This window comes from Pezoporus occidentalis, unplaced genomic scaffold (assembly GCF_034315485.1).
Source record: "Pezoporus occidentalis ecotype Australia unplaced genomic scaffold, CSIRO_AGI_Poc_V1 ctg257, whole genome shotgun sequence".
Taxonomy (NCBI): Eukaryota; Metazoa; Chordata; class Aves; order Psittaciformes; family Psittacidae; genus Pezoporus; species Pezoporus occidentalis.
In genome coordinates, this window is record NW_026914469.1 from 574,931 (window position 1) to 599,373 (window position 24,443).

The 24,443-nt window shown below is 36.3% G+C and overlaps 1 protein-coding gene across 5 annotated transcripts in view; it reads right to left on the bottom strand.

Annotated features, from left to right (window-relative positions):
• ABCB1 (ATP binding cassette subfamily B member 1) overlaps nt 1-20,517 on the bottom strand; it is a 63,435-nt gene extending 42,918 nt beyond the window's left edge. Inside the window, exons 1-8 of one of the 5 annotated variants that reach the window (XM_062623643.1) lie at nt 20,369-20,517; nt 12,288-12,413; nt 9,211-9,332; nt 6,481-6,628; nt 5,119-5,182; nt 2,165-2,356; nt 1,710-1,881; nt 633-757 (exon numbers count right to left, since the gene is read on the bottom strand). In XM_062623643.1, the coding sequence (XP_062479627.1) occupies nt 633-757; nt 1,710-1,881; nt 2,165-2,356; nt 5,119-5,182; nt 6,481-6,595 (668 nt within the window). In that variant the 5' untranslated portion in view covers nt 6,596-6,628; nt 9,211-9,332; nt 12,288-12,413; nt 20,369-20,517. Of the gene's footprint in view, nt 1-632; nt 758-1,709; nt 1,882-2,164; nt 2,357-5,118; nt 5,183-6,480; nt 6,629-8,508; nt 8,605-9,210; nt 9,333-9,735; nt 10,077-12,287; nt 12,414-20,368 lie in introns of those variants that run through there. The other 4 variants (XM_062623646.1, XM_062623645.1, XM_062623641.1 and 1 more) reach the window with 4 other exon arrangements.
• Between the last annotated feature and the right edge of the window lie 3,926 nt (nt 20,518-24,443).

Consider the following 24,443-nt stretch of genomic DNA (forward strand, 5'->3'; position numbering starts at 1 on the left):
AAAATAAGTACAAAGGTAGTCAGGCACAGGGACTTTAAGGAAACTTGCAAAAAGGTCAACTCAGTCAACCTGGGATACAGAAAAGAAAGGGCATCACAGTTCAGGAACTGGCATTCAATTTCCTTAAATAAACTGCAGGTCACTGAACTTTGATCATGAACCATTTGTGACAGGTTTTGAGATTATGATCGTTAGCTTAAGATAAAAGGCTAAAATGTATCATAGGAACGATTTTCCATAGTATAGTGGAAACTGAGACATTGCTTATTACTACCTTCACAACAATTACTGAGTAATTGTACCAAGGATACCATCATCTCCTCTCGTGACAGGGCCTTTTTTTTTTGTCTAAAGCTCTCACAATGTGATGTTTAAAGTAGTTTGCACATTTCCAGAGTGGAGACAATATATCAACTGCTTTTGATATTTTCTAGAAAAATAACTGATCGTCTTTCAGCATGTAGTAAAACTTATAATAGGCTGTAACAGAAAATTTCCCATTACTTAAAACCACAGGAAGCTAAAGGCTTCCCCATTTTGAAAGATTTTCAATGGCAAAGGTACAAGAAAATTTCAAGCCATCTGAAGCAAATACTTTAAAATCAGCTGATGAAAGCAAATACTGCTCTTACCTTTTAATTTCTTTTTCCTGTCCTCCGAAAGCTATTACAGTACGGATTGCTGCCAGAACTTCCTCTGCAACAGCACCTGCTTTTGCATATGCAGCTTGTTCTTTGTCAGTGAAAGCAGAGAGAACCTAATACAAGATCAAATATTTTGACTTAAGAAAAACAGAATGAGCTCAAGCACTTCATAATGGCTTTTATCACAGTTACTTTCTTCCAATGTGAAGCCTTTTGATTTTATTATGTGTAAGTGCAGATTATTCAATATCAAATAATTTAACATTACTTATTCTCAACACTAAGAAATGGATTTTTCCACTTTGCTTTTGCCCAGTGCAGGAGATTAGATGACTACTCCTACTGAGTGTGGTTCTTCCCAGGTAGATCTCCTCATCTCTGGCTACCTTAGCTTGAGGGCTCTATAGTCTACACAAGTTGGCCACTGTCCATGAAGACTCTTAGCCAGTAGACATACGTAGTACATGCTTCTCTACTCTTACCTTTTCTACAATATAGTCACTCAAGACAGAGAATGCTTACATGATCTTCAAAATGTAAGGGAAATAAAATACAATAAAAATCTGAAGGCTTCCAAACTACAAATGCAAGTCACTCCAAACTCATGGTAATTTAGTACTTCTCTCACCTAAGTCTAAAATTTCTTACCAAAGCTCTTTCATATAAATATGAAAACAAACTCTGTCCAAGACCAAGGCTTGGTCTAATTTATTAACTTACTGGTGCAATTATTCTTTTCAACAGAACAAGTACTCATGGATGAAGTTTAACAGTTACAGATGTGGATTCTACCTGTATATCTTGCTTCATTTTCTATATAGAAACACACTATAAAGGCAGAAACAGCTTCAAATCAAACAACTCTGTCCAGTCTACAGGAGTTACAATATTCAAACAACATGAGGGTACTTATATAGAGTTCATCTAAGATCTTACGTACACAGAAGTTGTCTATAAAGCTATTACTGTTCTAAGCAATACATTTTAACAGCAAGAACTACAGATATGTAGATTTATTTCCCTTTCTTTAACATCAAACCTAACACTAAATGTATGTTAACCTACCTTTGCCCAGAGGGCTGCTGAGAGTCCCAGGACAGGACTGACTGCTAGTATTACAAGGGTTAATTTCCATCCTCTTATGAGACCAACAATAAATGCTGTTATAAATGTTGTTAGAGCTTGAACAAGCATTCCAATTTTGTCACCTATTCCATCATTAATCTTGGAGACATCACTGTAAAACAAATCACATCCAAAATACGTAAGCTGAGAGTCTTCCTCAGAGGGAACTTATCAAAATACTTTTCTGTATCATTGCAACAGTCCAGTATAAGAAGTATTAGAAGTTCAGTCTCTAAGACTCTCCATATGAAAACTTGTAAACTTAATTTGACAATAAAATAATGAAATTTAGTTTCACAATTAAATAATTCACTTTAAAAATCATCATTAAAAAAATGTAATTCATACATGCTTAATAAGAGAAAATAACTTTGGGAAAGGTACAGTACACTTACTCCAGAAGGCGAGTGTTAAGCTCTCCCACATCATTTACATCAAACCATCCAATTTCCTGTCTCATAATTGCATGAAAAAATTTTTGTCTTATTTTTTTTATTTGCCGGCCTGCTGCTAAGGTCCAAAATGAAGTTTGGATATAAGCAGCAAGAAGAACACCAGCTGCTATTCCAGAATAGTAATATGCATATCTGAAAGAAAAACAAAACAAAACAAAACCCAAAAAATAGGGGCAAGATTCTTTGAAATTAGTTTTAATTACCTCACTAGTCTGTATTTACCTTGATGCTTACTTCTTCTCTTTTAGACCTGAATTAGAGTTTATATATTTATACTAGAGTTTGCACTTCTCTCTAAAACTTGTCAAGTTTTCTATGGGTAGTATTTAATATCAGTTTTCAGATATGTAATAAATAAAATGAAGCTACTGTTAGAAATTACTTTTTTTTTAATAGTATATATTTTCTCATAAGATTATTTCAGAACTACATTTCAGATACAATACCCTTTTCACTTAAACGGCCATTTTCAAAAACTCCATAACATTTTTGTTTCGGCACATAAAGACATACCTAATAGCATACACCCATGTTACAAACACATTTATATCAGACAACATGCCTGCCTATATAAATATATACATGCATGGATAATCACAAGCGACCGATGATGCAACAGCACAACAAGCGTCTAGGCGGGATACTCAGAGGTGTTCAGTCATAAGCCCGCAGATGGTAGCCTTGCGCCAGTGGCTCCTCAGCCAAGTGCATGCACCAGGGGTATGAAATCTCTCAGGAGATGACAGTCTTGGTCGGACACTCCCTGATTGCCTAAGCACCCTTTTTTCGATTTGCATATCCCACTTGCCCTTGGTCATCGTGCTTGTAGTAAGCGTGGTTAAAGCCCTTCCCAAATCTTTGCTCGCGAAGCCAAGCCATCATCAATCATATATGCATGGATGTTGTAAATCAGCATTACTATACATACATCTATTGCAAGCAAATGCCATTAGAGCAATTTTTCTTTTTTTTTTCTTTCTATTTTATTCATAGCTGGTATTTGACTTTTAAATTAATTCCGCTTTGTGCTATGAGCAGGGTGTCAAGTCAAACCCAAGGAGTGTGTAAACCCCTATATTTCTCAAACTGCAACTAAATTTGAGCCACAGCTTTAAACTGTTCAGAATCAAAACAGGCTTGATTTCATTCAGAATTGACATCAGAATCAGTTACAGGTGAACTTAAACTAGAACTTTACCAGAAGAATGTAACTGAACTGATTCCCTATTTGTAAAACGTGACCAAAATCAATGGCTACAGAATCAGTATGCTTAGAACTGCAGCATGAAACTTGGCAGGAATCTGTGTGCAAATGCTCTGCACAAAAAAAAAAAAAAAAAAAAAAAAAGAGAACGGCTTTATATATTAAACTTTTCAAATTTTTAATCCAGCCTTTTTTTGTGGCTAAGGTATCATACAGTTTAGTCAGGGACTTTGCAACTATACTCATTATGAAATGAACTACATCTAAACAGTTTAATAAAAATGGGTTAATGTCTAACTGAATGCTGGTTATTTAAATATTGACCTCGATCATCTTGAGCAACGTTAAAGCTCTACACAGAAACTACCAAACTAAAACCAAGAACAGTGCTTCAAAATTCAGCAGTAATTACTTTAGGCAATTACTTTATGATGTTACATCACTTAAATAATTGCTTTATGCTTGGACTTTGCTTCATGACAAATTGTATCAAAAGGGATTGATAATTTCACCAGATTCCATGCTGATGAAATACATTCTGTAAATTCACTGCTGAAACTGAACAGAGAGTAAACGCTCATTGCATTGTAAAAATGATTCTTTTTCTTTTGAGAAATAGTTGGGTTTTAGGAAAACTGCTGTTTGAATAACAAGTACAACAAAATTTACATGCATAGTTCGATACTTGAACACACCTGTGAGAACTTTGCCCTTGTAAACAGTTTTTATTATTATTTGACCTGCTGGCAGGCATTGTTAGAGAAACAAGGAGTGGGTACAAACAACTGCTTCTTCAAACCAGTGAGCATACTAACTCAAGGTTCTGTGTAGAAACTTTAGAAAAGAGAACTTATTCCTGTGCTTCATTACTTATTCAACAATTTGTTTCTAAAGAGAAACTCGGCCTACTTTTTATTCATACTTGTACTATCAGATTTAATGTCTAAAAGACAAGGTGGCGTGTAGGTTGACCTTGGTTGGATGCCATCTGCCCACCAAAGCCACTCTATAACTCCCCTTCCTCAGCTGGACAGGCAAGAGAAAAATATAATAAAAAGCTTGTGGGTTGAGATAACGACAGGGAGAGACCATTCACCAATTATGTCATTGGCAAAGCAGACTTGACTTGCAGAAAAAATGAATTTAATATATTACCATCAAACCAGAGCAGAATAATGAGAAAAAATCCCAAATACCTCCCACAGGAGACAGCTCCCCATGAACTTCTTCAACGTGAGTCCTTCCCACAGGCTACAGTTCTTGACGAACTGCTCCAGTGTGGGTCTACATGGGATCAGTCCTTCAGGAACTGACTGCTCTACGAGTTCAACTTTTTATCAGCTCAAGGAATCGATGGATGATAATCAATATAATTTTTAGCATAACAATAACTTTCTATAAATTCACAGGGAAATAAAGGAAGAAGAGAATACAAACACATTGGGACACAAAGTGCCCCTGAAAAAGGGGTGGGATGGGTGAAAGCAACAGATTACAGGAAAGTTGCTGGGAATGGCTGTGGATGTTCAAGAATCCACCAAATGTTTCCAATTACCTCATATGCAAATCCTTAGTTACATACAATATTCAATCAACCATTACTTTGATGATAAAGCATGCAAAACATCTGTGGGAGAAGAATAGCTTGACTACACTAAAAAAAAAAAAAGAAATACCAATTTTGAATTACCTGGTCATATCTTCTTCCAGCTTGTTAAGAGCATGTAAAGAGGAATTCATCACAGTGCTGTTTCCTTAGAAAGGAAGAAAAACGTAAATACATTTCATTTAGCAAGTTTCAACAAATTTGCTTTCCTGCATGCTGTTCAGCAAATTTTAGTTGTTACATCTCCTTTTGAATCAAGATGATTTAAAAAAAATAATGAAAATGAATGAACCTTACTAATATAAGGTTTGCCATATCTCCACTGACTAAGCTACATCATTGTAACTTGAGATTAAAAATTAGCCTCAGGAAGCCTCAGTCTGGTTGGTTTGTTGTTTTTTTTTTAAATATAGGGCATTTGTATAATGCAAAAACTCATTAAAAATACCTAGACAATGACATCAAATTAGTACCTGCAGATAGCTTAACCCATTATGAAAACAGTGGCTATAATGTTGGTGTTGGCCCTAAAATTATAATGCCCCCCACAAGAACTTAGTGATAAAAGTTTTGAGAAGACCACAGCTGCAGCATTTTGCATTTGCACCATTAAAAATCTGATCAATTTATTGTACTTGGGAAGGAGAAAATCATGAATTCTTTGTTCTGATAAAGGCAGTATGCCCAGGTTTCTCACTTACAGCAGCTTAAGAACAGCAAAAATGGATGCAGGGTAGAAGATAGTCACATCCTTTATCTTTTTCTGTATCACCATAGGCTTTTATTAAAATGTTTAAGAAAATGTTATTGGGTAATATTTCAGGCAGCAAAGCTGTTTACTAGTTTAACATCTAATGTGCGAGTTCAGAGAACAATGTAATTTGGTTTAACTGTTTGTTGATACCAAAGTGACAGTATCACTCCTCCCTTTTGTATCCCGCAGCACATGACTCCCCTACTTTGTGTTTGATTTGATACTTATGATAGGCTGTTCAACAAACTGATCCAAGCTAAAAATTAATACTTTCATTTTCGGTAGAGAATTTTCTATTGGATTTACTTACTGATCTGATTCACCTTGAGAACTATAACTGTCAGATTCAATACAAGGGAATCAACATGAACTCATGCTGAGGAAGTGGAAAACCAGCCTCTCTCTATTTACCACAGCCACAGTCAAACATGATTTGTTGAAGGTACACTGTAGTGGGTCATTTTAAAAAATTAAAAATAAAAAATACTAATGCATGAACTAAAAATACGGAGAAAAAAGAAAATCCATAGCGGTATCTCTATTACAACAAACACAAGAGTTACCAATTTACATTAGAGAGCAGTAGCAAGCTGGGGTTTCTGACATCAGTATGTCCTGTCAAGAGGCTTGAATCTCCCTAGCTCTCTCCCAGATACGAGCTATTGTTCTCTTCATAGCAGATATATTCTTACCTGGAAAATCTGAGTCTCCAGAAGCAACAAAGCTATCAGTCATATCACCAAAAATTACCATCGCAACAGGGAGACTGGTTCCATGGGCTATTGCCAAGAGAGTGCCTAGTATCATTAGTAATTTATCTGACCAACTGGAGTATCTAAACTGTGAGTGAGAAGAGAAATTAATTCTAATCATGGTTATTAGAATGCCAACACAATGTTATGTCTACAAAGTCAAGAAAAAGCTATCAGTTGTGCACCTAGTGTCACAAAACTACAACTTTGTCTTAATAGGAATTAAACTTACAAAAAAAATGTTTAAAGGTACAGGAATAAATCCATCTAATGTAAACACTTTAATACTATAAACTATCAAATCCAGAGAAGTATACTATTTCAATGCATTAGTATCTGCACCTAGGTAAGAAAGGCTATATGAAAGCAAGGCATAAGAAATTCGCCCTTTAAAAGTTTGCCATTTACTATTTAATTTATAAGAAATTTTAATGTCATTGTGACAATTAAGGCAATAATTACTTTTACTGTAAATTCATTATTATGCAGTCAGAAATACTGTGCCTAATGTACCAGAGATATTAACAAAATGTACTGAAATCATAAATACCTCTTGCCATTGAATTTAAAGTTTCAGCACATCCGTTACAAAATCACTGCCTTTAATTTTTAGTGTTAAATACTAAGTTTACTGCTGTAAATTATAGGGGTATGATATAATTGTTCAAGTGCAAGCTGGTATAGCAAAACAGAGAAATTGTGCACTGGCCAGCATCATGGACCATAGTTTCATTTCTGTTATTTGACATGTCATTACTGTGCATTATGCACATTAAGCCTACCAAATACAAAACATTTCAGTATTACTAAAAGAGGACCTAAGATCTACTTTGATTAAATATTAACAGATTGCCTTTTCAAAAATATACTGAAAATAAAAAATATCAGGAATTGTAAGTACTTTTTAGTATACAATTTTTTATTTTAAGTGTCCTCAGTGCCACGGAGTTGCCCTTTACTACTGACCCAGGTGACTGAATAATGATTAATTGGGTTAATTAGTGTGATTAGTATCCAATTCAGGTGATTTAGAGGACAAGACCACATATGATATTAGGTATATGGACACCCTTTTCATGGTGTTGGAATTAATGACTGAACATGGAAATCCCTACCTTTCACAAAAATCTAGTATGGGTGTGTTTAGCATGATAACTTAGTAAGGGAAGACTCCTAAAAATCCGTATCAGTAACAAGACAGCTTCTTTAATCATAGAACTATAGAATCACAGAACGGTTTGGGTTAGAAGAGACCTCAAAGATCATCTAGTTCCAACCCTGCTGCCATAGGCAGGAACACCTTCTACTAGACCAGGTTGGTCAAAGAATCATCCAGCGTGGTCTGGAACACTTCCAGGGATGGGGCAGCCACAGCTTCTCTGGGCAACCTGTACCAGTGCCTCAGCACCCTCACAGTAAAGAATTTCTTCCTTTTACCTAACCTAAATCTCCCCTCTTTCAGTTTAAAGCCATTCCCCCTTGTCCTATCAATACATGCCATTGTAAACAGTCCCTCTCCAGATTTCTTGTAGGCATCCTTTAGGCACTGGAAGGCTGCTGCTCTAAGGTCTCCACAGAGCCTTCTCTTCTCCAGGCTGAACAACCCCAACTGTCTCAGCCTGTCTTTCATTGAGAGACGCTCCAATCCTCTGATCATCTTCACGGCCCTTCTCTGGACTCACTCCAACAGCACCACCTCCTTCTTGTGTTGGAAGACCCAGAGCTGGATGCAGTATTCCAGGTGGGCTCTCACAAGAGTGGAGTAGAGAGGGAGAATCACCTCCTTGGCCTGCTGAAAACTACATCCAGAAAAAGAACTGTTTGATTGCTATACTATATGCAATATTCTGTATTATCAAAGTATTTGACAGAGACCATATATGCATTACTGCAATATAATTTTAACCACTTTGTTTACACACTGAAATGCATGTGCATGTATACATATAAAGAGAGAATAAATCTTACCAGTGCAAATGGGCTGACCACCTTAGCCTTTTCTGCTTTCTTCTTTCTTAAAAAGTATGATAGTTTTAGTGCATTTAAAAAGGAACATTTCACAGAAATACTAATTCTCTATATTAATAAAGTTCAATTTGAATATAACTCTGAAATAATTTTACAGGAAACATTTATATATAAAATGTGAAGCTCTTCCCAGTTCACTGCTCTCAAAGATGAAACACCCTTGGGCTGGTGGTTCCACAATCTGATCAGGAAAATTGCAAACTGAAGCAGTATATAGCTTTCAAATTGGAAAAGAGGAAGATAACTTATAAAATCATGGTGGATGGGGAATACATAAAATGTTCAAGGTATGTAAAATATCGATTCCAAGCCATACTAAAAATTTCAAGATAACTTTTAGCTGATGACGTAACTGTATTCAAGGTGTCAATTCCAACATAATTTGTGTCATATTTTAAAACTATTTTTCAATAAACTCTAGTCAATGCTGTGGACACTTAGTTCTTAAAAGAAAATTATAAAGATCCTCCTTCAACAATTAATGTGTCAATGCTACTCTCAGGTTGTTACAAAGCTTTCTGTTGTCAAAGATTCCTAATAAAATAAATTAAACTAAATATGAAATAAAATCTAAAATAATATAATCAATCTATCTTATAAGCTTCAATATAGAAAATATTTTCGATCTTTAAGAATACTTACTGTTTGTCTTCAGATTTATGACCCTGGCTAGGTACAGTGATATCATAACTATTTCCATGTATAGTACGCTTCTTCTTGTTTCCATCTTCAGAATGCATTTTAAATTTATTTAAGATAGCTCCCTGTAAAATAGTATTTCACCGAGAAGTATACAACTGTTAAACTAAGGACAGTAATCTCAATGACTATTTGTTTGAAAGAAAAATATAGATACTTATTAAATTCAATAAAGTTATTAATGTCATACACTGCAAGTGAATTCTCTGAATGGGAAAGTATAAACATGTTGAAACAGGTCCAGATATTTGGAGTTGTATCTATTTGATCACTGTGTGTTCTTCATTTGATTTCATTTGAATTATATAAGCATTATCTTTTCTTCAATTCCACACAGATATACAAGATAAATGGGAAAGTAGATGTTTATGTAAAAGAAAGTGCAGTTATTTGGAATTTTCTGAAATCTAGTTATGAGTTAATTTTATAAAATACCTCATATTTAAAAAAAAATAAATATTGACATACCTTGAATGTTGCTCTTGGATTGCGTCTAGTCCTCTGAAAAAGTATTCAAACATCAGCAGAATTAATATGGTTAAGGACATGCAGCATGATTGGACCTTGCTCTTCTCATATAAAAAAGAGATGATCGATAGCTGTCTCTTGTTTTTTTCCCCACTCCCGTTGCCTTGCCTTCTTTGGAAAGTAAGTGTGTGCACTTTGGACTCTGCTAAATATTTTCTAAAGGGAATATTTAGCAAACAAAGTCCTTAAATTCAAGCTTATTTCATTGCCTCCTGGGAAAATAAGCCTGAATAGTCTATTCTTTCCCCAGAAAAAGTTCCTTTTATCTACTGTTGGCTTAATTATGCCCCTCAAAACTTCCAGAAATTTCTATTTACTTATTAGAGATGGTGCTGAATGCTCCAAGTAACTGTTACACTTAAGGATTAATCCATAGTGAGAATGAAACCAAGTAATACAAAAGGAGTGTTTTACTCTTTTGCTTCTTTTCCCCTCTTCTAATTCTAATCCAGAGAAACACGAGCCATCTAGCCTGAGCGGACTATTTATTTTATTGTGGAATGTATTGTTTTTATCAGTATCTGCAGGCAGTACCTTATTTTCAATGAAAATAACAACAATTTAAAACATTTAAAAGAATTACTTGAACTTCTTAACTGTTATTTCAATGTATATAGTAAACTAGATATGTTTTATTTCCTTTAAAGATGGAGAGTTGGATTTTCCGATAAGCTTGAGGTAGGCAAAATGGTGGAGGGTCCCAGCAATCCTGTAATGATTCCACAATGACATTTAGCCCTAGCATAGGTTAGAAAAACTGTAAACAAGCTCTGATTTACCAAAAAATGGGGAACTCTTGTTCCATTTTCATAGAATCATAGAGTGGTTTGGGTTGGAAAGGACCTTAAAGATTATCTAGTTCCAGCCATCCCTGGTATGGGAAGGGAGACCTTCCACTAGACCAGGTGCCTCTTTCCTGTTAATCAGTGCTGGAAAAGAATACTACTTTGTATAATACTACTAAAATATTACTTTGTACTACTTCATGCAACATTGCCAACTCGGCCACCCTTTTATCAGTGAGAATTGCCCTGTATGAAGAGAATTATCATATACTCAGAAACTGATGATTTTGTGTTCCTTGAACTACGCTGTATAGCTCAGCCACAAGACACCATGTAGAGGAATTGCTACATCTTATTTGTCCTGGACCAAGCATGAGGCCAAATTAAGTTATTGTAAACATCAAGCTCCTATTTGTGTTTAAAAAGAAAGTGTACTCTGAATATAATATTTTAACAATTTTACAAAGCTCCACTTTTATTACCTGGTGATTTCATTTGTAGTTAATTGTTTATTAGCTATTAACTGTTTTATATTAATAGTTTATTGTAGTAAGAGGTAATACCACAAACTAAACTAATGTCACTAGCTTCCTATTAGGAATTTACAAACTCAGACTTGCTGCTGGGAGCTTGAAAATTTTTTGGCTTATACTTAACAACAGAAAACCCAGACAAATCTACAGCTCAGTTTGAGAGATGTTTCCTGTATACAGAAAACACTTTTCTTGGTGTTTATTTAGCATGAAGTTATTAAATATGATTCAATGATGCATTCGTATGTGAGAAGATACTATTTTTCATAATCATTGCTTGCAGTATAGTTGCATTTAGAACTGGATTCTTAACTACACTTATACTAAGTTACATTTACACTGTTATAAATGAATTTAACTGAAGTGGTATTTACATTTGTCTTAGATTTACTAAGATTTCTTAAACTATTTAAAGCAGGATTAAAAAAATCTATCTTTTTAGAGTATGAGCAGATGTTTTAGCCCTCAGAATATCTAGAAAAACACATGACTTTTGGATCTGGAAAAACCAGATACATTAATTTAAAGGAATATGATATAGAACATTAGAGATTTAAAAGTGTTCATTATTTCAGTTTACTGTATTTAATTTGCTATACAAAAAATTATGGAAAACCAACAAAAAATTTGACTTTTGTGCAGGTGCGAAAACATTTTTCTCTATTGAAGTTCAATACAGCATATACTATTAGAGACACAGCCAGTTCTTTTTCCTGATGTTTTTTCTAGCCAACGATCTGTCTGGTAACATTGTTAACAGTATGAGTAACCAAGGAACTCATACAATTACTTAACTTTTATCTTTCCCTCACTAAATCACTAGGGTTGGACACCTTTTTCTCATGCACAAAGAGCCTTTGTAAGCTGAACATACACAATTTCGCAGTATTCAGCAGGTACTGATTAGTCACCACACAAAAAAGATAACTTGAATTAACAAAATACTACACAGACTGTTAGTAGGCTCAGTGCCCTGAATAAGAAACAGAAAAAGTCTTTGCTGGCTAGGGCTTTCTCAGCAAGGTGGGGTAGGGATGGTTTTTACTGCCCCCGAATGGGTCCTCAGTGTGACTCAACTGACACCTTGCAAATTCCTGCTTTTCCCTTAGTATTTTATTCCTCCTTTCTTCTTGAATCCTTGAACTGCTACCTAGCTGCATCTCAAGAGTCTTACCTCTATCTGCAGTTTTACCTCTTTTAACTTGTAAAAGTCCACTCTATCAATTTTTCATAGTTCTCAGAATCACAAGTCTGAAAGAGGGTTATGCAGCTGTATCTTAGATCACAGACAGCTGAACTCCTGAGAAAGACAGGAAGAAGTTTACAACCTCAAGTCATTATATATAAAATATGTAACAGTATTAATATTATATCCTATACAAAAACAGCACAGCAAATATAAAGAACTTCCATTGCAGTACTTTTGAAATTTGTGTTACTATAGTGAAACAACTAAAAATAATTATTCATTCAGCTAATTTCATAAGAGATTGATTATGGCACTATGACCATGTTCTGCATGTTAGTCTTTGAGCAAAGTCAAATTGCTTTGTTCCTTTTTGATTCTTGCTGTAAAACAGATGTTTGTAGAGTGTAAGGTAAAGTGATTCTACAGGCAACTGTATTCAGTGCAGATACATACTTGTTCACAAATTCCAAACCTTTTAAATAGCCATACCCATAGACACTAAGGGTAATGCTTCCTCTTACCAACCACTTCTTCCAGAAACACTGCTGTATGCCACAGCTCTGTTTTACGTGCCACAAGGCTAACACATCCCTGACAAAATAACAGGTGGATCCACCAGGAAGATTCCAGTTATGATATCAAGATGTGCCCATATGAGAGCATTTTAAAAGAAATAGTTTTAGAGACAGAATGAATTAACTCTCTCATCATGCAGGACTTCAGTGATTAGAACATTAGATTTCTGTATGTTGTGGCCAGCCACGGTTACTGAAGAGGCAATTATTTGTAGTCATCCTATTGACCTGGATTAGATGCTCTACTGTCTTGTTAATTTATCTTTTCTTAAATCCCAATTTCCCCCATTCCATAAGGGATCATTAATCTTAATTCCACAAATCCATTTCCTGAAGTCCTATCCAATGGCTAATCATATGTCCTTGTATTTCCTAACATTTCCAGGTACAAGCTCCTGCTTTGCTTGCAAAGTTGCTGTCAACAGCTGAAGCTGGTGGCAAAAAAAATAGGAAGAGAGATCAGGTATAAGTAAGCACATTTACACTGATCCCAAGCAATATATATTTATCTACATTTAGCTCACTCACTAGAACTGCTAGTCTCCCTGTGAACTGGTTGTCATTGGAGATGACACCAAGCCTCATTTCCATTTTCTGCTTCCAGTTCCTGGGTACAAGGTAAGATTTAAAAAAGTGTTAATCAGCTACTGATTATATACAGTATCTAATGCTTTTTTAAGAATAAAGGAATTTTCCCTCTGTTAGAATAATTTGATTTCTTTCAGGGACAAAAAAAACAAACAAACAAACCATGGAATGTGGCTTATACTTTACACACAGAAAAAGTTTTCTTCGTAGAGAGTCAGAAATGCCGAAGACTTATAACTTGGCCTGGTCTCCAGTCCACAGCAATGATAAATCTGTTCTTACATTACCAAAAAGATCAACTCCCTTACAAACCACAGGCTCTCAAGTCATTAGTGAGCAATTCAAGTTGCCTCATCATTGGCTAAACAGTTGCATAGCATTTAGTTGTCAGCTTTTCACTGCTGATGTTTTATTTTATACATTTCATACTTTTTAAAGGATATAGAACAGTTGTCTTCCCAAGTCAGTAAAACATTCTATTTCATTGACAACTCTGCTATGTAAGAATTTACCTGAGTGCCAAACTAGAAAAACTCCTAAAAACTATTTCTTAACTGTCTTTCTCACAGCAACTACTTCATATATGCAGCTACCACAAGGTACAGTATTATAGTTCTTGATAAAATTTAAGTAATATCTATACTACAATAACATTATAATTTTACTTAAACCTCTATCAGTATTCTAAATTAAAATTTCTCACCTATTCAAAATACATTTTCCCCTGTTCTTTATTTCCATTCAAAACTTACTCCAGTTCTGACAAGCTGACACATCATAAAATCATTAGTGTTTTCTGATTCTAACAAGCATTATTGCTCTACTCCCAAATATCATCCATATCAAGGGCAAAATAACCTGTTCCCATACATTTCCCACTGAAAATTGAAGGTATTAGACTTACGCCTTGCAAATCCAAATTTCACCTTTATTCTCATTTATTTCTTATTCATTTTTACACATAAACTTTGTAAAAAAGTGATATACCATATTAAACAGCAACACTATCAATGAAATTTAAGAAGTGCTAAGTGTGGCCAAACTCACACAGTAGTATTGGTAAACAGAGACCTTCCTTCCCAATAAACAGCAGAAAGAACCAATACAAAGTATTTAACTAATCAGCAAGCCTCAGGGGTCTTCCCCAATGCTTTCTCCCCTTCCCTGCATGGAACGTGAAATCACAACATGATGTCTTGCCTACTTTCTAGACAGAATGGGAGATGAAGGCTGTAGGTCAGTGTTCCAGCATCATCAGAGATAACTGAAGGAATTAAGTCATCTCTGTTCATATTCCAATTTCTTCACCTTTTGCACACTACACTTCCCCCTTTCTGATGCAATCTTGAGTCACTACCGCCTCCCAGTTTACATTCTGCTTGCACACAATGACACATAACCCAGTGTGAGGGTCACAACACTAAATGTAATTCCTTCATTTATTTTTATAGTCAGCAGCAAATAATAAATGATTAACAGCTCACACTGATGGAATAAAATGTTTGGAGCATCCCTGTTTTCCAAGTCACCATTCACTAAGATAGCAGTTAATACTATGGAGCAGAACTGAATGGATCTGTTTTAAACTACTTCTGGTGATTAGCTATGGGACTTGGGGGCATGCAAACAAAGCCTTTTATCTAACCACTAGAGGAAATGATCTGGTAGTGATTCCATGTCATGGGCCATTTGCAGAATTTGCAGAAGGCATTGTATCATTTTCCATGGTGTCTGGGGACAGATGTATTTCTAGGATATCCCATGTCCTAAAGAAAATAGGTGATTTATTCAGTGATCGTGCATGGTTGTCAACCAGTTCATGAAGAGGTACACTGAGTTGGCAGTTATAAGCAGGTGTGACCAGAACAAGGCCAAGACATACAACAAAAACTGATTCCATGGTATAGTGCACATGAAGGAGGAGAACATATCTTTGTTATTGATGGAACACTTTGGCAACACATTATCAAAGAAAGAGGCCTATTACTGTATATGACAGGAACAGGAAGAATTTCTCACACACCAACTGGATAGTCCAAACCTAATGTGTATGTAGAATCATGTTTACAAGAACAAAAATTATTCAAAATGTGGTACTTTATCTTGTCACAAATATATCTGTGACAAATACTCTTTTGGAATACTGGTGCAGTAGGTCACTTCACAGGGTAGAATTACTACCTACTTTCCTGATTTATCTCCACCTGTATTCATATTTCAAGTAGACTGAACTATTTGAGAGTGATAGGTCTCTCAGGAAAAGTATATGTACATGCTTCTGTAAGGCCTAAAAATGAAGATAAATCTATAGCATTATGAGTGCATGGATCGTCTTTTCATATACTGGGAGTTAGATTGGGTCATCACATTTGATTTGTTACAGTGTTCACCTTGTCACAGTTAAATCTGGCACCTGCACTGACAATTTCCCCTCGGTTCACAAGGGGGAAAAGACAGGCAGGCAATAAAATGCTTACACTAAGATTTCATAGTAAGATGTTCCCCATAAACATTTTAACCCCAAGTATGGGTAGAAGTTATTTTATGTGCCACCACTACGGTAGTGATCAAAACATCCTTAGTGCTAGCACAGTATTAATAGTGATGACTATTCTGATAATGGTGAACTGAGTAAACTGATCTCTCATTCAGGATCACATGAGTGCAGATAAGGACTTGATTGTCATGCCATATCAGGTGACTCATACATTAGTGTTAAACCATGAGAGGAACCGGAGAAAAGCAATAATGACATTGTTCACCTATGAAAGTTCCCTTTCTTCTTCACATATATTTATGCAAATATATGGAAAAATAGAGTAATGAACAACAGAAAACAGAAATATGTGTGTGTATCTATCTATCTATCTATATATATCTTCTATATCAGCAAATTATGGGTAGAAATAACACTAAACATTACCAAAACCTCCATTGTGCATGAACTTTGACCTAGATTATAATAGAAAGTCAGACTTTTGACTCCCTTTTGATCTGGGTGTATAATCACAGAATTGTTAGAGTTGGAAGCAACCTCCAGAGATCACCTAGTCCAACCTCCCTGCAAGGCAGGGTTACCAAGATTAGGTTACATAGGAACAAACCCAGGTGGGTTTTGAAAGTCTCCAGAAAGGGAGACTCCACAACCTCCGTAAGCTTACCTATGATGATGTTATGGAGACAGCCTTGCAGAAGTCAAGGTAGATGTCCTGGGTTCAGCAGTAGCAGTAATTTTTCTCAGTCTTAGTAGCTGGTACAGTGCTGTGGTTTTGACTTCCAGCCTGGGAACACTGCTGATAAGAACGATGTTTTTAGTTGTTGCTAAGTAATGTTAACTCTGACCAAGAACTTTCTGAGTCTCATGCACTGCCAGGGAGGAGGGGAAGCTGGGAGGAATCAGACACAGGACACATGACCCAGACTAGCTAAAGAGGTATTCCATACCGCACCATCTCATGCCCAGTATACAAACTGGGGGCAGTTACCCAGAAGGGCTAGATCGCTGCTCAGGTCGGGCTGGGTATCATTTGGCAGGTGGTGAGCGGCTGTATTCTCTTCCCTTATCATTATTATTATTGGTGGTAGCAGCAGTGGTTTGTGTTATACCTTAGTTACTGGACTGTTCTTATCTCAACCCACCGGAGTTACATTCTTTTGATTCTCCTCCCCACCCCTCTGGGAGTGGGGGGAGGAAGCTAGGGTGGGAATGAGCGAGCAGCTGTGTGATTCTGGGTTGCTGGCCAGGCTTAAACCAGGACAGTAGATAACATCCACTACCCTCCCCTCGTCAACCCATCCTGCTATGTCATCATAGAAGGCTATCAGATTAGTCAACCGAGATCTACCCTTGGTGAATCCATTCTGACTACTCCTGATGACCTTCTCTTCTACATACTAGTTTAATGCTGTTTCTGCACACTCAGCCCTTTTTCTTCAGTAGTAGTTACTTGGTAAATATGTACAATGAATATGTCAACATTTCTCTATCCAGAATAAAAGAGGGATATATGGGAAACTCAGTCCACAACTATACTGAAAATTCATGTTAATGTGAGAACAAAATAGGCTTTTACTGACCCAGTTACACAGTTTCAACCAAAACCATGGTAAAACTAGAACTCACAGCACTGGCTACTCCGGCTTGCTTGTGCTGCTCCTAAAACTTGGGATATTATAACACTGTCAACTGACCTGACTGCATAAGAAGCAAGAGTAATTGCTTAAACTGAGGCCACTGAATTCAGAAACTTGTAAAATGGGGCTTTTAGGCCTTAAAGATTTACTTTTTTGAACTAGTAAAGAATGCACAGCCTCTAAAAACATTGCCTCAGAGTGGAGTATGATCATCATCTACAGGAAGAATCTCCTGGAAGAAATTCAGCAGGTAGATGTCTCAGAACAGTTATCCCAGGGCTGAAAGGAGATTTGGCTAGCAAGGTTATTCATCTAAAACACTATGATAGTATAAAAAATCATATGAATCCTGGAAAAATTGTTGGGATTGGCATCTGGGGAAGTATCTGAGTTCATAGAACCACAGTGCCTTTCAAGTAGCAGTGATACAAGGCTTAAGTGAGCAAGAATAATTCTAGGACTTTGAATCAAGCAGAAATACAATGGGAGAAGCTGCCAATTCAGCCTCAACAAATAGGCAATGTAATGAAGGTAAGAAGGAAAGCACAGAAACCTCACTCTGATGGATCTGATACAAGGTCTGCACATACTATAATTTTCAGAAATATGGTCATAAATGACCCACAGTCTCCATTTAAAAATAGAGATCAAAAGGAACAGAAAAGGGAAAACAGTCCTTGGTGTGAGTTTAGCTCTGTATAAAAAAAGATGGTAACAATAACTGCAAAGGACCCTTGGAGAACATTATAAAAACTTCCTTTAGCAAACACCAGTGGGACTGCAGGAAAGCTTTTTTTTTTTTTTTACATGTTAAAATTTGAGAAAAAGAGGCAAAGGTATGAGAAAATGGAATAGAATCTAGGAGAAATGAAACCCACTGAACATAACAGCTCCCTCTCAGTGAAGCCCTCAAGTGTTATCTCTTTCTTTAAATAACGACCCACTAATAAGACTAGGGATACTCTGGTGTCTACCTGTCGCTGGCCTAGTCAAAAAGTTACAATATAAACAATGCAAATGGCCATTAACTGTAAATTGATACTGTAGCATCAATACACACTCTTCAACGAATTTGTTCCAGCTGGAACTCAAGAAAGTAGAAAAATGGTAAAACTTGTATTATATGCATGAAAGGATGTTCAAGCACCTATATTAAGATCTCTGCCTGCATTTAAATAGCTGCCAAGTTCAAGAGTTCCTTCTGAGTATAGGAATGGGAGGATATCTATAAACAGCAGGGAATTATTGGCACAGCTTTGCTGAAACAAAATGTATTAGCTGCAGATTTTGCTACGGATGTTTGAGGAATTGGTGCTGACCAGCGGGAGGTTAGGGTGGAGTGATTCCTGCAAGTCACTGATGTTTTGTTATTAAGAATCCGGAGGAAATAAAAACAGTGGATATTTGGGTAACAGAATTTCCTCAAGTTTTGTGTGTCTGTAAGTCAAAATGTGGAAAAATAGAAGTCGTGTATGAATTGAAGGTCTGGATCCTCCTTCCCAAAACACAATATTCAATGCATGCAAGAAGCAGAAGGATTCCAATCCACCATCAACAAGCTTGCTGGAAAGCAAGGTTCTAGTACAGAGACCTATAATTTTAACTTCCCATTTTGTCAAAAGTTAAAAGCAAAGAAAAAAGCCTAAAAGTGTATTTTTAACACATAAATAAGGTAGCTACCTCTCAGGTTGTTTGTGGTAGAAACATGCCTGAAATCCTTGTGGCACTAAGCATAATATCTCAGTGATTTTTTGTTATTGATTTAGCCAATACTTGCTTGGCACTAGCAGAGCAAAGCTGGTAAAAACAAGCTTTTACCTATGAGGGAAAGCAATATTGTTTTATCCATGTACCTCGTGACTTTTAGATCAAATGTATCAAACGTGGATGAAATTACCATCAAAACGTATTATGTCACATCATACAAGGATGATGTGCTGGTACAGCAGGAAAATGAATTGAAAGTCTGGGAATATACCTCAGAAGTAACCAGCATTACTTAAAACACGGGCTTTAAAGCTAATCATGACAAAACTCGGTTGGTACAACCTGAAGTGAAATATTCAGAAGTAGTTTTAGGTCAGGAAGGGCAGGAATAGTTTAAAGTCAGGAAGGGAGGGTGACGCTGAAATCACCAAAGGGTAGAACTGACTATGAGGGTCCTTGCTCCCACAATATACAATAATAATTGTATTTGATTCACTTTTGCAATTGCTTACATTGCTGTAAGAATATCCTTACTTTTACAGAAATTGGTAAACCACTAATAAAATTAGTAAAGAAATATCACAAACAAGAAAGGAAAGAACAGAAAGAAGCAAAAATGCACTAGCTCAAACCCTGGCCATCAGATGCCCAGATTCTTGTAAGCTGTTTCATGTTCATCTGGCCACTACGAACCTAGACTTTGGGACTGTGCTATTTCAAGAACCCAGAAATAAGATGCAAGTTACAGCCTTTGCACTGAGAGTCTTAAGGTCAGTGGGAAAGAACTCTATTCCATATTGAAAACCTGGTTTGTCATTGGCATAGTCAATGCACTTTGGGAATACATCCCTAGAAGCTCCTTTGCAGTAGTACATATTATACGTACTCCACTAAAGTACATAATCAGTGGAAAAGCACAAACTGGATACATATCAAATCCTAGGTTAGCTGGAGGCACATTGGCATTTTATAAACTAAAAGGTTTCTGTAGAAGGTGACAAGATTTTATCACCAGCTCTATATGGCTTTTAACCACGGGAATGTAACATAAGTGCCCTTTACCTGTTTATCTGTCTCTCACCAGATAAAAGCTCCGTTGCTGACTTTGTGCCACAGGTTATTCAGCGTGGTTCAGATGACTTCAGTTTTTACCAAAAGGATGGAAAATCCTCAATTAAGATATGCTGCAACTCCCATGAAAAACAAAAAGAACTGCTTCTTTTCACTCTGCACAAAGAGCAGAGCTACATGCTCTTCCAACAATGTTAAAAGAGGAACCTGAAGGAAATGATCTGGCTTTGTACATAGTTTCAGACCGGATATATCAAGCTTTAACTAATTGGTTACCAACAAGGAATAAAGACAATCTACAAACACAGAATGGAAATTTGGTAGCCTCTCAATCATGGAAAGGAAATCCTGAACACAGTTTAAAAAAAGCAGAAAGGAAAAAAATATGCAGGTCATGTAAAAGCATACCAAGAAGAAAAATACAGAAGGAGCAGCATTGGAATAGTCAAACAGATGCCCTTGGCAAGGAGACTGTGGTGATCCCAGGAGAATTAACATTTGAAAGAAACACCCATTTTGAAAACAAAACAAAGAAAATCGAACAAAGCAAGGTATCAAAGACCTAGCCACTTTACAACACTAGGAAATTGAGGGGTGATTACTAGATGAGGAAATTGAGGGGTGATTACTATAGATGCTAGTAGACAGGTGAAGCATAAAAAGCATAGTGTGGCCAGATAAAAAGCACTTCTAGAAGAAGAGCACCATATAATCTTCAAGTATTTTTGTTTCCACAGGTGTATGAACAAGATCATGTACAGGTTGCTTGAATACAAAAGGTAGTGTTAGAAGACAGCTTGTTGGCCAAAGGTGAAAACAGATGGGTAGGTAATTGCTTAACTTGTCCTGTGGCAAATACCCCCACTAAGAGAAAAATAACACTAAAACATTAGAGAATTCATAAACCACAGGCTAGGATAGGAATGGACTACACTAGACCATGTGTAGTCCCACTTACCATGCAAAGTAGGATTAAGTATTTGCTAATGTTACAGGGTTAACCAATGTACAAGGGGGTTGTACAAGGTGGTTAGAGGAATTTGCTTGCTTAAAAAAAAGTATTGTCTGTACCTATCATGCCTACTAAGCAGAACAAAGGACTAACTATTGATAAGGAAAAGCAGACACCTGGTTCTATTAACGAGGAAAAGCAGATGCCTGATTCTACTGATAAGCAGCTATTGATAAGGAAAAGTAGATGCCTGAAGGGGGAGAAGCAGATGGTTTATGGCTGGGACACCGACCAAACCCTAAGGCTATACGTGAAGACTAAAATGTGAAAAGTTCAAGAAGAGGAAGACTCATTTACTTCATCTTGAGACCCTTGCCCATGACCAGAGGGGGCACTGCACAGGCGCAAAGGACCTTCTAGCTCATTATAATGCAAAGCGGGGATAGGACATGAATATGTATAGGCGTATTGTGCAACCTTATGAATATATATAACTTTAGAAAATAAATGTAGAGGGAAACAACACTGAGGCACACATGACTTTGAGGAATTATCCCCGTGCGTCCCAGCGCTGAATAAAAAGCATACCTACTTTACAACTTTAACGAGTTGTGGAGTCAATCCACGTATCACTAATACTAGATGCATTGACAAAATGTGTTGAGGTAGTTCCAGTACAGAAAGCTACAGCCAAGTCTCCCAGAGCGCAGACACTGAATATTGTATTTTCCAGATGAGAATTAAACCGATAAATTGGCTTGGAGCAAGGAATATATTTTCCGGGGCAAATCATCAAGGGATTATCTGAAGGCCAGGGAAACAAAGTTCAAGGTAAATTGAATGAACCAATGAGACTATAAAAATAGCACTAGGCAAAATGGTGATAAACAACTCAGAAGATTGGTATATCACATCATCTTGTCATTTTAATGACCTGAGAAACACAACAGCTTCTCACAAGTTCATGCGATTTACAGCTATGCCTGGGAATAAAAAAAAAAGACTGCCTAATCTTTTAACTGAAGAATAGATACAGACCCTATCTAAACACTGGAAAGAGATTAATGTTGTTATAGCAAGTCAGATGGGAAGGAATGCTCAATGCATGGATAAACAAACAAGAACAAACCTCTACTCTGCAGAATGGCAAGGAGGATGGAAAGAAATGTTCCACATTTTCCACACAGTTTACAGTCTAAACTGTAAATGGGATGGACTAACTCCAATTATAAATAAAGCAGGACCTTACGCGTATCAAGTAAAACTCCAGAACAGAAAAATGCCTAAGTAGCTCCAGTTTTAATTTTGATTATGGGAAGGCAAATAAGTTAACAAAAAGCAAGAATGTTATGTTACAGGTTTTGCTATTAAAAAATAACAGTGAGTAAGGTGCATGGGAAATCTCACCAGCAGAAAGGCTATTAAAAGAAGCAGTATATATTAATTGTTAGGCTTTGTGAGATTGCAGTTTGAATGTTTTTATTTTTGCTAATAACTGTATATTAATAATTACATTCGATTCCAAATCATGAATCTTTTTTTGGGTTACAAGGGAATAGCGAGCATTCTGCTTCTTGTTGGTAACAGACCCTACCTGTAGTGTTAATGGAACACTCTTTTGTACCAAAGATCATGAAAACATTGGATACATGTCTCCACTACTTTAATTACGGGAGACAATTGTGAAAGCTAAACCACAGCATCTATGTTCCATGATGCCAGAATTAATCTTACAATTTTAATTCATCTCTGTTTATAAGGGAATGTCTTATGCGGGCTTGAAGCAGTAATTTAACTTGGATACTTTATTGCTACTTACTTGGCTAAAAATCAAAATAAACTACAACATTTGTGATGGAAGCTGAACAATCACACCAACTGAAATACATATGGAAAATACCAGAGATGGTTAAACCGAGTGTGAAAACCAGAAGTGAAGCAGAAACTGAAACAAACGAACAACAACAAGAAGTCAAACATTTAGTTCATGGTTTTGTTGTTGCAGTTGTTTAATTTTTTTGAGAGATAACTCACAATTTTGGGAATACAAATTAAAATTTTGGGAATACAAATTAATCGAGTGCATATTACACTGAACAAAGCATTTACTTTGACTTTTCCAAGGAAGAACAGATATACCCCTTTTATTAAAGGGACATTTGTAACATTGAGCTAGAAATGGATTCCATATTACTGAGTACAACAGACCAAGAGGGTTTAAGGAACCATTATAGAAGGAACAGAAGTTACAACTGGGATTTTGCACACCATTGATGTAGAAACTTTGATTGGTAAGTTATCAAAATTGGGGCATACGATATGCAATATTCAAACCTCAAGAAGTAAATATATATATCTATAAATTCATCTTTCGATGTTATTTACCTGAGATTTAATAATGTCGTATGTGGATAGAAGTAGCAAAAATTTGAGTACTGGAAAAAAAGAAAAAGTACTGGAAAAGTACTGGAACTAGAAAGTTGTATTAACACTGATAAACTACTAATAGCAGAGTGGATTCTGTGAGCAATAATCACCAAAACACAGTCAGTTCATAGGATGGCCAAAGTTTCAACCATTGAAATGGGACAGAGTTGTGATTTTAAGAGAAATTAAGTCCAAGGTAGCATGCAGGAGGCAAAGGGATGACTGTAAAACGGTACCTACATAATCTGCATTGCTATTACTTGAAGAGATCTACCAGTCACTGCACAGAAGCTAAGGCTCATTACTGATGGTTTGCTAACTAGCAATACTGATGGTATTAACAAACTTGGAAAGACACAGTAAGAAATTGGGTTAACAGCCACTGGGGCCTGTTCCACAGGAATGCAGTCTGAAAAAGCCACCACTGTGGAAACAGAATATTATTCCTACAATAGCAGAAACTACTTGTATATGGAGCCAATTAGCAGTTAACAATTCTAGAATCTATGACACCAGATATGGACACATGTTATTGTTTCTCTGCATCTATTTCAGTAGGAATTGACAGAAAGTTGCACTTTCCCTCGAGAAACAAATGTGCAGCATTTCTCATGTATCTAATCTAGGGTAAGTGTTCATAATGTTTATCCGTATCACCAGAATTATAATACCCAGAACACCACCAGC